This window comes from Oncorhynchus masou, chromosome 12 (genome assembly GCF_036934945.1).
Source record: "Oncorhynchus masou masou isolate Uvic2021 chromosome 12, UVic_Omas_1.1, whole genome shotgun sequence".
NCBI lineage: Eukaryota > Metazoa > Chordata > Actinopteri > Salmoniformes > Salmonidae > Oncorhynchus > Oncorhynchus masou.
In genome coordinates this window covers 23,997,616-24,010,514 of record NC_088223.1, presented here as the reverse complement: position 1 = coordinate 24,010,514, position 12,899 = coordinate 23,997,616, and the positions used below count along the sequence as shown (strand labels likewise).

Here is a 12,899-nt window from a genome sequence, read left to right as displayed (position 1 = left end):
TATGAGCTTAGACCAGACAGAGAAACAGACAGAAATCAGCTGTGTGGTCTGATGACCTGTGACTGAACAATACACCCTTTTTCTGCACTTGTAGTTTTTCTAAGGCTCTTACCTGATGTTGGCATTTAGGCATGTTCCTGAGCTGGTTTTCATACTCAAGAGAAACTCAGAAAGCCCTTTGTCTTTATTTGCATACAGTTTAGTCTGAGGAGTAGGATAAGGTTGCATTGATGCTTGGGCTATTTTCTTATGGGTCATACTTATGCATTCAAATCAATCATGTTTGTCTGCTTGCTTGCACTATCTAATTAGTTTTGCCTTACCTCTCGATATAAATATTTTAGAATCTGTGTCGCATAACTTTTATAAATTCTTTCCTGTTTCATCACAGCAAGGGACTATAAACCCAAAATCTTTGGCGAGACTAATTTAGACAGGGATGATCTGATCACCTTGAATTTAAGACTACACTTAAAGTAGTATTTACAGTAGTACTATTACATTTAAACCTAGAGGACTCACTGACTGGGTTTAGTTCGGGTGGGCAACTCCAGTCCTCGGAGGCCTGATTGGTGTCACAGTTTTGCCCCAGCCCCAGCTAACACACCTAACTCCAATGATCAACCAATCATGATCTTCAGTTTGAGTGCAATTAGTTGAATCAGCTGTGTTTGCTAGGGATGGAGAAAAAGTGTGACATCTATCAGGCCCCCGAGGACTGGAGTTGCCCACCCCTGTCCGGGAGGGCGCGGACAGAACTAAACCCACAGTTAGTGACTCCTCTGAGGGTCTAAGCCCCCTTATGGAGCTGGGCCCGTGTGTAGTGGATAGCAGAAAAGAGGAAAATCTGTCAGTATTATTGATGTTTGACGAAGAATAATCTCCCTTCACATGTGAAGCTGGGATATGTGAGATATATGGTGTGAGCTTTCGCATCCAAGCCGTTGTTTTTCTGGAATTGCAAAAGGTATGGCCATGTGTCAAGTGTGTGCCGAAGCAATGTTGAAGAATCTGAGGATGTACAGTGTTGCAATTGTGCTGGAAATCAAGTTCCCAATTCCCTAGAGTGCCCGGTTAGGGTAAATGAGTATGAAGTGGCAAGGGTTTGGGCAGCAGGTCTCCTACACGGAGCCACACAAAATTGTTGCAAGAGCAAGTGAAGCTGAAGATATGGCGGTGGATACCCCGCAGCCTGTGGAAATTCAGTGTCCAACAGTTGAGGGAAACTGATATGCTGAAATGGATTATGATACTAGTTAATCACATTTTTTAAAGTATGAAAACTAAAATAGTTCGCCATGCATGATTAGCATGATCCCTAACATTTGCTATTTCAATTGATCGATAACTGAGCTAGCCTAAATGTTAAAGGCTTGTGCGTATGCTTGGTTCAGTATGAACATGCACAAAATGCTAGCAATAGTTTAGCTAGCCTAATCTCCAGCAGCTCGTTTTCCTTATGAAAACTCACCAAATCCTGGCGTCAATCTTTCCCTCAATCACTTCACAGCATGTTTGTACAGATAAGTGAGTGCCCTACACGGTAGCTCTACACGTTCCGTTCTAGCTGTGTTAGGAGAGGGACTAAGAGAATATTGAGTTTTGATTGGCTGCTCGTCATGCAGCTTCTGACAGCTGATTTATAATAGCTGTCAACTTAAACATATCAACAGCAATATAGTATAATATGATTGGTTATTGGAATCTCACAAGTAAGATAAGTATTCAACATTAGTTGACCTGCGTTATAAACGACTTCAACCATACTTTTTCTTTAGATTCCTTAATCAATTCCTTGATAGAAAAGCACAGTCTCACTGTCATGTTTGCTCAAGAACTCCCACAGAATGTTCAGGACCTCATGGAAATTGGTATGTTTTATATGCCCATTCATGACATCAAGGATGTTATGGAAAATACTGGCCTCTACACGTATATCGAAGTATCGCAATCCTGCTTTCAGCTTGTTCTCCAAGGTCCAAGCCTGACACTGTATAAGTGGTCCACCATACAGAGTTAGGCCCTCATGAGTTCCGGGGATAGTGAGAACTTGAAGGAGTTTGTCATCATGTATATATGCCACGATGAACGACAAGCAGTTGTGAAAATCCTGAAAGGGAAGAGACAGAAAATCACATTTCTATCAACCGACATTAATATCATGATGATGTAATTTTATTTTATATGGCTAACTCCATGTGGAAAAAGAAAAGTATGCAAGTAGGTAACTCTGACTTACAAAGAGAGAAGACATAGGCATAGAGGGAAACCCATGGTTGTGGTATTTCCAAAAAAGACAGTCTGGGAAAGGAAAGAGTAGATATGGTGTTGTGGAAATTCTTACTAAGGGACACTCAAAGTCAATCTTAAATTAATCATAATCATCTAGCGTGCTGGAGAGGTTCAAACAAACTTGATGCACCTCTGTCTGTCAGGAGCTCTAACGTGGCAGTCCCGTATAGTTCTCTTTTATAAACTGGGTGGTTGGAACCCTGAATTCTGATTGTCTGACAGCCATGGTATATAAGACCATATACCATGTACTGTTGAAGTCAGAAGTTTACATACACTTAGGTTGGAGTCATTGAAACTCGTTTTTCAACCACTCCACAAATGTATTGTTAACAAACTATAGTTTTGGCAAGTCGATTAGGACATCTACTTTGTGCGTGACACGAGTAATTTTTCCAACAATTGTTTACAGACAGATTATTTCACTTATAATTCACTGCACCACAATTCCAGTGGGTCAGAAGTTTACATACACTAAGTTGGATGTGCCTTTTAAACAGCTTGGAAAATTCCCAAAAATTGTGTCATGGCTTTAGAAGCTTCTGATAGGCTAATTGACATCATTTGAGTCAATTGGAGGTGTACCTGTGTATGTATTTCACGTCCTACTTTCAAACTCAGTGTCTCTTTGCTTGACATCATGGGAAAATCAGCCAAGACCCCAGGAGAAAAACAATTGTAGATCTCCACAAGTCTGGTTCATCCATGTGATCAATTTCCAAACGCCTGAAGGTACCACGTTCATCTGTACAAACAATAGTACGCAAGTAAAAACACCATGGGACCACGCAACCGTTATACCGCTCAGAAAAGAGACGTGTTCTGTGTCCTAGAGATGAACATACTTTGGAGTGAAAAGTGCAAATCAATCCCAGAACAGCAGCAAAGGACCTTGTGAAGATGCTGGAGGAAACAGGTACAAAAGTATATATTCACAGTAAAACGAGTCCTTATATCGACATAACCTGAAAGGACGCTGAGCAAAGAAGAACCACTGCTCCAAAACCGCCATAAAAAGCCAGACTACGATTTGCAACTCCCGGTTGATATATTATCGAATAGATATTTTAAAAACACCTTGAGGAATGATTATAAAAAACATTTGCCATGTTTCTGTCGAAATTATATCCATAATATGGAATTTTTTACCTGCGTTGTCGTGACCACTATTTCCGGTGGATTCCTAGGCATAAAGCATCAAACTAACAGAGGTATTTGGATATAAAAAATATCTTTATGGAACAAAAGGAACATTTGCTGTCTAACTGGGAGTCTCGTGAGTGAACACATCCGAAACTCATCAAAGGTAAACGATTAATTTGATTGCTTTTCTGATTTTCGTGACCAAGCTTCCTGATGCTAAGTGTACATAACGCTATGCTAGGCCATCGATAAACTTACACAAACGCTTGTATTCCTTTCGCTGTAAAGCATCATTTCAAAATCTGAGATGATTAACAAACGGCTAAGCTGTGTTTCGTTATATTTCACCTATGATTTCATGAATATTAATATTTTCGAGTAATATTTTTTGACTGTTGCGCTATGCTATTCAGCGTTGCTGATGACAAACATACCGGATCCGGATGGGTAGTTCTAAGAGGTTAAAGCTTGGTCGCAAATGGATTTTCCAAATGGACAATGACACCAAGCATACTTCCAAAGTTGTGGCAAAATGGCTTAAGGACAACAAAGTCAAGGTATTGGAGTGGCCATCACAAAGCCCTGACCTCAATCCCATAGAAAATTGGTGGGCGGAACTGAAAAAGCGTGTGCGAGCAAGGAGGCCTACGAGCAAGGACGTGCAAGAACTCAGTGTGCGAGCAAGGACTCAGTTACACCAGCTCTGTCAGGAGGAATGGGACAAAATTCACCCAACTTATTGTGGGACTCTTGTGGAAGGCTACTCAAAACATTTGACCCATTTTAAACTATTTAAAGGCAATGCTACCAAATACTAATTGAGTGTATGTACACATCTGACCCACTGGGAACGTGATGAAAGAAGTTTAAAGCTGAAATAAATAATTCTCTCTACTATTATTCTGACATTTCGCATTCTTAAAATAAAAAGTGGTGATCCTAACTGACCCAAGACAGGGAATTTTTACTAGGATTAAATGTCAGGAATTGTGAAAAACTGAGTTTAGATGTAATTGGCTAAGATGTATGTAAACGTCCGACCTTAACTGTATATGACAAAACATTTAGTTTCACTGCTCTAATTACGTTGGTAGCCAGTTTATAATAGCAATAAGGCTCCTCGGGGGTTTGTGATACATGACCATTATACCACGGCTACGGGCTGGGTGCCTGGGCTGTGTCCAGGCACTCTGCGTTGCGTCAGCTCTCCTACATACATAATAGAGATTTTTTTTTAGAAAACATTTTAAACGGAAATGTTACATACATAAGAGGGTGTAAGTGATCGCCTTAGAGACTTGAAATCATTTACATGTCCAGATTAATCACCATCAAAACAAGCCGTAATATGCATTGTAACCTGTACTGGTTCAGGCTCTTCGGCTGGCTGAGGCTTTGCAGGTTCCCGCTCTAATGGTTCAGGCTGTTCTGGTTGTTCAGATGAACCACTTCCTGGATTTCTGTTTATCTCAATGATGTTAAGGATGAGGTCTGGACTGGGGAAGTCCATGCTGATTACCCCTAAGCATTCTGGTTTGTTAGAGCCTCTCTGTAGTTTAACTATGAGCTTATTGAGCTGACCATTAACCACTTTGGCCAATGTGATTTTCTGGATTTTTTTTCTCATTTTGTCTGTCATAGTTGAAGTGTACCTATGATGAAAATTACAGGCCTCTCTCATCTTTTTAAGTGGGAGAACTTGCACAATTGGGGGCTGACTAAATACTTTTTTGCCCCACTGTATGTAAACGCAGCATTTGTTTCTAACTATTTATGTTGACATTATATGTTGTTTTACATATATTATTTGAAGCAGCTCTCCTACATACATAATAGAGATTTTTTTTAGAAAACACTTTAAACAGAAATGTTACATACATAAGAGGGTGTAAGTGATCGCCTTAGAGACTTGAAATCATTTACATGTCCAGATTAATCACCATCAAAACAAGCAGTAATATGCATTGTAACCTGCAGGTGTCACTGTGGGTTTAGATACAGGTTTCTGAAAGGCCCTATGCTATTTTATTAAACATATTGATGGGGAAAAATACCCTCAGACAGATCTCAGCACAGATGGGTTAATTTTGAAGTAACTATCATATTTTTATATTTCAACTGCAACATGGAACAGTTGGTCTTTCCGAGTTAAACATGCAGTTAATATACAAAATACCACATAGTAGACAATTGTTTTACTGTTTGAAGGGAGCATTTGATTTTGTATTTATTGTTGTAAGGTTTTAGATGGGATTCTTCTTTACTGAGGTTAATTGGACAATAATTGTGTTTTTTAATCTCTTCAATGTTTCTCATTGCATCTCTTCTTCCTTGGTTATTCCAGTAAGGCTCTTTGGGCTCCTCTGGGGGTTCAGGCCCAGGTTCTGCTGGTTCAGGTTCTGCTGGTTAAGCTTCTACTGGTTCAGCCTCTGCTGGTTCAGTGTCTACTGGTTCTGGCTCTGCTGGTTCAGCCTCTGTTGGCTCAGCCTCTGCTGGTTCTGGCTCTACTGGTTCAGGCTCTGCTGGTTCAGGCTCTTCTGCTGGTTCTTCTGCAAGTTGGGGCTCTACTGGTTCTGGCTCTGCTGGTTCTACTGGTTCAGGCTCTACTGGCTCAGGTCCTGCTGGCTCAGATTCTGCTGGTTCAGCCTCTGCTGGCTCTGGCTCTGCTGGTTCTGGCTCTGCCGGTTCAAGCTCTGCTGGTTCAGGCGCTTCTAATGGCTGAACCTCTGCTGGTTCAGCCTCTGCTGGCTCTGGCTCTGCTGGTTCAGGCTCTGCTGGTTCAGGCTCTTCTGCTGGCTGAGGCTCTGCTGGTTCAGGCTTTTCTACTGGTTCAGCCTCTGCTGGCTCTGACTCTACTGGTTCAGGCTCTGCTGGTTCAGGCTCTTCTACTGGCTGAGTTTCTGCTGGTTCAGGCTCCGCTGGCTCGTGCTCTACTGGTCCAGGCCCTGCTGTTTCAGGCTGTACTGGTTCAGGCTCTTCGGCTGGCTGAGGCTTTGCAGGTTCCCGCTCTAATGGTTCAGGCTGTTCTGGTTGTTCAGATGAACCACTTCCTGGATTTCTGTTTATCTCAATGATGTTATGGATGAGGTCTGGACTGGGGAAGTCCATGCTGATTACCCCCAAGCAGTCTGATTTGTTAGAGCCTGTCTGTAGTTCAACTATGAGCTTATTGAGCTGACCATTAACCACTTTGGCCACAGTTTTAGGGCCTTTGAAAATGGCTGTGGCGGAGGAATCGGTCAGAGCCAATGCATGACCACAATTCTCTTCAGCTTCTTTCAGATGTTTTGTGATCTTCTTCATCTTGTTTTCAATGTCTTTGAATGTGTCGTCGCCTGTGACAAAAGTGTCATGGTTAAGTGTTCCAACATTGAAATTGTTACTCTGCACGAAGATGATCTTCCCCCTTGCTTCTTGCATTTTAGGGACAAATGTCTTTGTCCATACTCTATCTTCAGAAGTCTCAATCAATGTTTTGATACATTTTCCAGCTTTTTTCTTGCTTATTCCTTGCAGTGTCACTTTCAAAAGCACAGACTCACTTCCATGTTTGTCCAAGAACTCCCATAGAATGTTCAGCACCTCATGGAACTTGGTGTGTACTAAATGCCCATCCATGACATCAAGGATGTTGTGGAACATACTGGCCTCTACACGTATATCAAAGTACCGTAATCCTGCTTTCAGCTGGTTCTCCAAGGTCCAAGCCTGACACTGTATAAGTGGTCCACCGTACAGAGTTAGGCTCTCATGAGTTCCGGGGATAGTAACAGCTGAAAGGAGTTTGTCATCAGGTATAGACTCCATCCACTTTTCCTGATACGAGTTTTCATTAAGTGTTGAGTCATCACTAAAACCTGTATGTTCAGGCTCTGCTGGTGCAGGCTCTACTGATGCAGGCTCTTCTGAGTGCTCAGATGAACCACTCCCTGGTTTTCCATTGACCTCAATGATGTTATGGATGAGGTCTGGACTGGGGAAGTCCATGCTGATTACCCCCAAGCAGTCTGGTTTGTTAGAGCCTGTCTGTAGTTCAACTATGAGCTTATTGAGCTGACCATTAACCACTTTGGCCACAGTTTTAGGGCCTTTGAAAATGGCTGTGGCGGAGGAATCGGTCAGTGCCAATGCATGACCACAATTCTCTTCAGCTTCTTTCAGATGTTTTGTGATCTTCTTCATCTTGTTTTCAATGTCTTTGAATGTGTCGTCGCCTGTGACAAAAGTGTCATGGTTAAGTGTTCCAACATTGAAATTGGTACTCTGCACGAAGATGATCTTCCCCCTTGCTTCTTGCATTTTAGGGACAAATGTCTTTGTCCATACTCTATCTTCAGAAGTCTCAATCAATGTTTTGATACATTTTCCAGCTTTTTTCATGCTTATTCCTTGCAGTGTCACTCTCAAAAGCACAGACTCACTTCCATGTTTGTCCAAGAACTCCCATAGAATGTTCAGCACCTCATGGAACTTGGTGTGTACTAAATGCCCATCCATGACATCAAGGATGTTGTGGAACATACTGGCCTCTACACGTATATCAAAGTACCGTAATCCTGCTTTCAGCTGGTTCTCCAAGGTCCAAGCCTGACACTGTATAAGTGGTCCACCGTACAGAGTTAGGCTCTCATGAGTTCCGGGGATAGTAACAGCTGAAAGGAGTTTGTCATCAGGTATAGACTCCATCCACTTTTCCTTATAAGAGTTTTCATTAAGTGTTGAGTCGTCACTAAAACCTGAACCACAAGCAGTTGTGAAAATCCTAGAAGGGAAGAGACATAACATCACATTTCTGTCAACCTACATTAACTAAATGATCATGTAATTTTGCTTTCTTTGAATAACTCCAGTACCATGTGGCAAACGAGCCTAATGCAAGCAAATAACTCTTTACTTACAAAGAGAGAAGACATAGGCATAGAGGGAAGCCCATGGTTGTAGTATTTCCAATGAAGCCAATCTGGGAATGAAAAGAGCGGATGCACTTGTCCCATGAACTGTATAGTAATGACACACACAAGACAAAAAGTGAACTTACAAAACTTTTAATAACAATATCCCATGTTAAAATCCAAGCTGTATCCTATTCAAATGCTATGTTACAAATACTGCTCAGTAATTTTCAATCAGCCAATTAGTCCATGATATATACTGAGTGTACAAAACTTTAGGAACATCTTCCTAATATTGAGTTGCACACACTTTTGCCCTCAGAACAGTCTCAATTCATCAGGACATGGACTATAAGGTGTCAAGTGTTCCACAGGGATCATGTTGACTCCAATGCTTCCCAAAGTTGTGTCAAGTTGAACCATTCTTGACACACATGGGAAACTGTTGAGCATGAAAACCCCAGCAGCGTTGCAGTTCTTGACACACTCAAACCGGGGAGCCTGGCACCTACTACCTTACCCTGTTCAAAGGCGCTTAAATATTTTGTCTTGCCCATTTACCTTGTGAATGCACACATACATATTCCATTTCTCAATTGTCTCAGGTTAAAGAAGGATTTGTATTCCTTGTCTCCTCCCCTTCATCTACATTGAATGAAGTGGATTTAACAGGTGACATCAACATAGCTTTCACCTGGATACACCTAATGTTTTGTACACTCAGTGTATATATATTATACTTTTTTTGTCCATGATATTTCCTTACCTCTACAGGTGTTTAAGAGTCTTCTAATCCCCCAGTTTGTATCAAAGGTTGACAATGATCCTGTTCGTGGAACTGTCTATTGGATAACTGACTGTAAGACTATTAGGACTACACCCACACTGCTCTGTGGCTCACAAATGTACATAAAAGATATTAGGAATTTGCATCTTTCACTGTACCTGTCCTGCCCTAAGTCATACACTAATACAGTGCCTTGCGAAAGTATTCGGCCCCCTTGAACTTTGCGACCTTTTGCCACATTTCAGGCTTCAAACATAAAGATATAAAACTGTATTTTTTTGTGAAGAATCAACAACAAGTGGGACACAATCATGAAGTGGAACGACATTTATTTGATATTTCAAACTTTTTTAACAAAACAAAAACGGAAAAATTGGGCGTGCAAAATTATTCAGCCCCTTTACTTTCAGTGCAGCAAACTCTCTCCAGAAGTTCAGTGAGGATCTCTGAATGATCCAATGTTGACCTAAATGACTAATGATGATAAATACAATCCACCTGTGTGTAAAGTTCAAGGGGGCCGAATTTTTTCGCAAGGCACTGTACATCTCATGATACTGTATTGCAATAAGTTAATATTGATTCCAAGGAATGCATAAAAGATGACGATGAGAGAGTTGTGGGGCAATATGGCCTTGGAATGGTTCCTTTTAGCAATACAGAAATATGATGAGTAGACACAATAATTAAACTGTAATGTTTGAGGACTGATCTCGCCTTTGATGATCATGGAAATACAGGCCAGTCATGAATGGGAGTATTTTCATATTGTAACACAGCCATCAGTGGCATGAAAGAAGCTATTCATTGCCATGTTTGATTTCAGGTTATACAACTTTTCAGGTAATTCTTATCACTCCTCAACAGCAGGTACCAACCATGCTTGCATTCAACTTTTATTTTATATTTCAAATAGTCACTATTTATACGCAACAGTTTTTTTTAGGTTTGGCTTGATCATCCCCTACCAGATATGAGATGAGATGTCCTATCAAAAAAGTATCTCAGTGGACAAATTTGTTTCAAAGGGCATCAGTGGCGACCTGTCATTCAGGGCAGGTGGGGCACCTGGTTTTGTGGAGGAGGGGGTTTTCCTGTTTTGCATGTTATTTTGACATTAATACATGTCATATATCAGTTTGCAAATAATGTAAAAAGATATATATCATTGAGTTAATAAAGCCGCTTACAAACATGGTCTCTTTTTTGTTTTCTTGAGTAAGGGAGCTCCAAATTGCAGGTGTTTCAGCCTAGCTCAGTGCTTTCTGTGGTGGTGCGGCAAGTTAGCAGAAAATCCGGAGCGTTGGGCCGTGATTGGCTCAGTGTTCTGTCACTCATGGGGACACAAATGTCACTGCCAAGTCTAAGCGTAGACTTAGAAAATTCTAGCCACTTGGATGCTGCCACAGAGTTACATTACTTCGAATGTGGCCCATCCAAGAATGCATTATCTACAGTAGCTTTGATTGGACTGATCATGTCAACATCATATTTTCAAAATCTTAGCTAGCAGTCATCATCATGAATCCAGTCGACAATCTACTGGCAAATCCTTTTTAATCCTTGTCATTTGAAGAAAAATAAGGAAGTGAAATTATTGATAAAACGTATCGGTGCTCATCGGCCATTGGACATAAACATTACACAACAAGTAGGAAATTGCAAATTCAACAATGAGTGGTTTGGAAGGAATCAGTGGCTACCTGTGAGTTCAAGACAACTAGGAACTCGGGGGGAAAACGAGCCATGACTGGGAAAATACGTTTTGAACTTTCATCCAACTCAGAATTATAAATCGGGTACTTAGGCCTATCTCCAGAGCTACGGCCTGAAGATCACTGACGTCATCATGATTCTACCTTTTTTTTTTTTTTGACTTCCCTATTGCCTTGAAAGCACCATAAATCCAGAGAATGCCAGACTTTGATGACAAAGTTTGATAACAAAATTTGCCCACGAAGGAGGAGCCTCCGCCACCTTCCTGTTCAAGTAGGTATAGCACAACAAGGTGAGTCCAAAAATGTCTTGCATGCTGCTGCATAAATTATGTGATATGCCAGGGAGATATGCATACTGTAGCTAAGAAAGTAATACTAAGTGTATGTTGTGTAGCAAGCTGTTAGTAGCCCATGTGCCTCACCACACAATCAACCTGATTGTAAGAGATGCTCTGAAGGGGATGAAGCCCACCGTGGACAAAATGAAAGCAGCTGTGGAATACTTCCACAGGAGCACAGTAGGTGTTCAAAAACTAAAGTCTACACAACGGCAGATGGGGATGCCTGAGCTGAGGCCTAAACAAGACTGCACTACAATGTGGAATTCAACATTTTATATGTTGAACCGGTTTCTTGAGTCAAAGGATGCCATCATCTCTACCCTGGCCATTGTCAATGCACCTGTTGATGCTCTGACCCAAGAGGAATGGGAGGTGATGGAAGAGGTGTGCGAGTCCTGGAACCCTTTGAGCAGGTCACTGTGGAGATCAGTGGAGAGAGGTACAGTAAGCAGTTATTACTACATCATTATTTAATCTAGTATTATATATGTATATGAGCAGTAGATGAGAATGTAGTATCAGTAGAGAAAAAATGAACCTGAACTAATAAGTTACTATTCTCTCTTTTCAGCTATGTGACAGCCTCAAAAATGATACTCCTGTGTAAGGGTCTGCAGCGAATCACAGCCAGCCGCCAGAGAGAAGCAAATGTAACCACAGGACAGAGTTGACACCCTATGTTCATCAATTGACAGAAAGTTCCAAAGAATGGAATATAATCACGTGCTATCAGAAACCGCTGCACTTGACCCCAGGTTTAAGAAGTTAGCCTTCAGTGATGCCAGAGCGATTGATGAGGCTCTTCAAAGAATAACCTTAGCAGCAGGGAGGGACAGCCCCAGCAGTCAGCTGACTCAGGCACCAGGGCAACAGGAAGAAGAGGGGGCAGATGGAGCAGAAGCACCAGCAGTAGTTCCACAAACGTCTGCTGTTTGGATGCTGTTTGACAAGAGAGCAACTGGGGATGCAGTACGAAGGAATCTCTCAGCAGATGCCATAACGGAGGCCCGATCCTATTTGGAGGAGCCCCAGATCCTCTGAGCTGGTGGAAGAACAAGGCCTCTGTCTACCCACGGCTTACTAAAGTCATGACAGGGAGACTCTGCATAGTGGCCAAATTCGTTCCCTCTGAGATGGTCTTCTCGAAAACAGGACAAATAATTATTGAAAGAAGAAACTGTATCAGCCCCTCGAAAGTGAGGCATCTTGCAATTCTGGATGCAAATCTCACATAAAAGCAAAATATGGTCGGCATCGCTGTGTGCTGCTGGTTATAACATGGCAATAAAGAAGAGAGAGAAAAGAGGGACCAGTTTACTATTTTAAGTGTGATGCTGCAGTTTTGCACATTGTTATTTATCTTTCTTTGATATGGTGCAATATTGTATTATTATGTTGTTCAGATTGTATTCATTTTGAATTGTTACATTTATATACACTTTGTTTATATACATTAAAAAAGTTGTACTTTAAATCATATGTGTAATAGCATCTTTCTTTTTTACATTTATTTCAATTTGTGGGATGCTGCAGTTTTGAAAATTGTTATTCATTTCCCTTTGATATGGTGCAATATTCTATTATGCTGTTCAGATTATATTCGTTTTGAATGGTTAGATTTATATGCACTTCATTTATATACTGTAACGACCCTGGGTTTATAACCGTGGATATCGACTCTGCCACTGAGTATGCTGTTATGGGACAGTCGATTGGGCGCTGGACT

General features: G+C 41.2%; 1 protein-coding gene across 2 annotated transcripts; it reads right to left on the bottom strand.

The window, feature by feature from the left end:
* Positions 1-5,322: 5,322 nt before the first annotated feature.
* Positions 5,323-9,196, bottom strand: LOC135549726 (uncharacterized). 2 transcript variants are annotated; one of them, XM_064979978.1, is made up of 3 exons: positions 9,094-9,196; positions 8,334-8,432; positions 5,323-8,197 (listed from the first exon to the last, which is right to left on the bottom strand). In XM_064979978.1, the coding sequence occupies exons 2-3, from the start codon at positions 8,366-8,368 to the stop codon at positions 5,842-5,844; spliced, it is 2,391 nt and encodes a 796-aa protein (XP_064836050.1). In that variant the 5' UTR covers positions 8,369-8,432; positions 9,094-9,196; the 3' UTR covers positions 5,323-5,841. The 2 variants fall into 2 exon arrangements, with proteins under 2 accessions (XP_064836050.1, XP_064836051.1); XM_064979979.1 differs by having other exon boundaries at positions 8,334-8,395.
* Between the last annotated feature and the right edge of the window lie 3,703 nt (positions 9,197-12,899).

Excerpts from the sequence above, each read along its gene's own strand:
- LOC135549726 (XM_064979978.1), bottom strand. The coding sequence starts at position 8,368 with ATGGGCTTCCCTCTATGCCTATGTCTTCTCTCTTT. Across the intron at positions 8,198-8,333 it reads TGCCTATGTCTTCTCTCTTT|GATTTTCACAACTGCTTGTG; the intron begins GTAAGTAAAGAG and ends CTTCCCTTCTAG.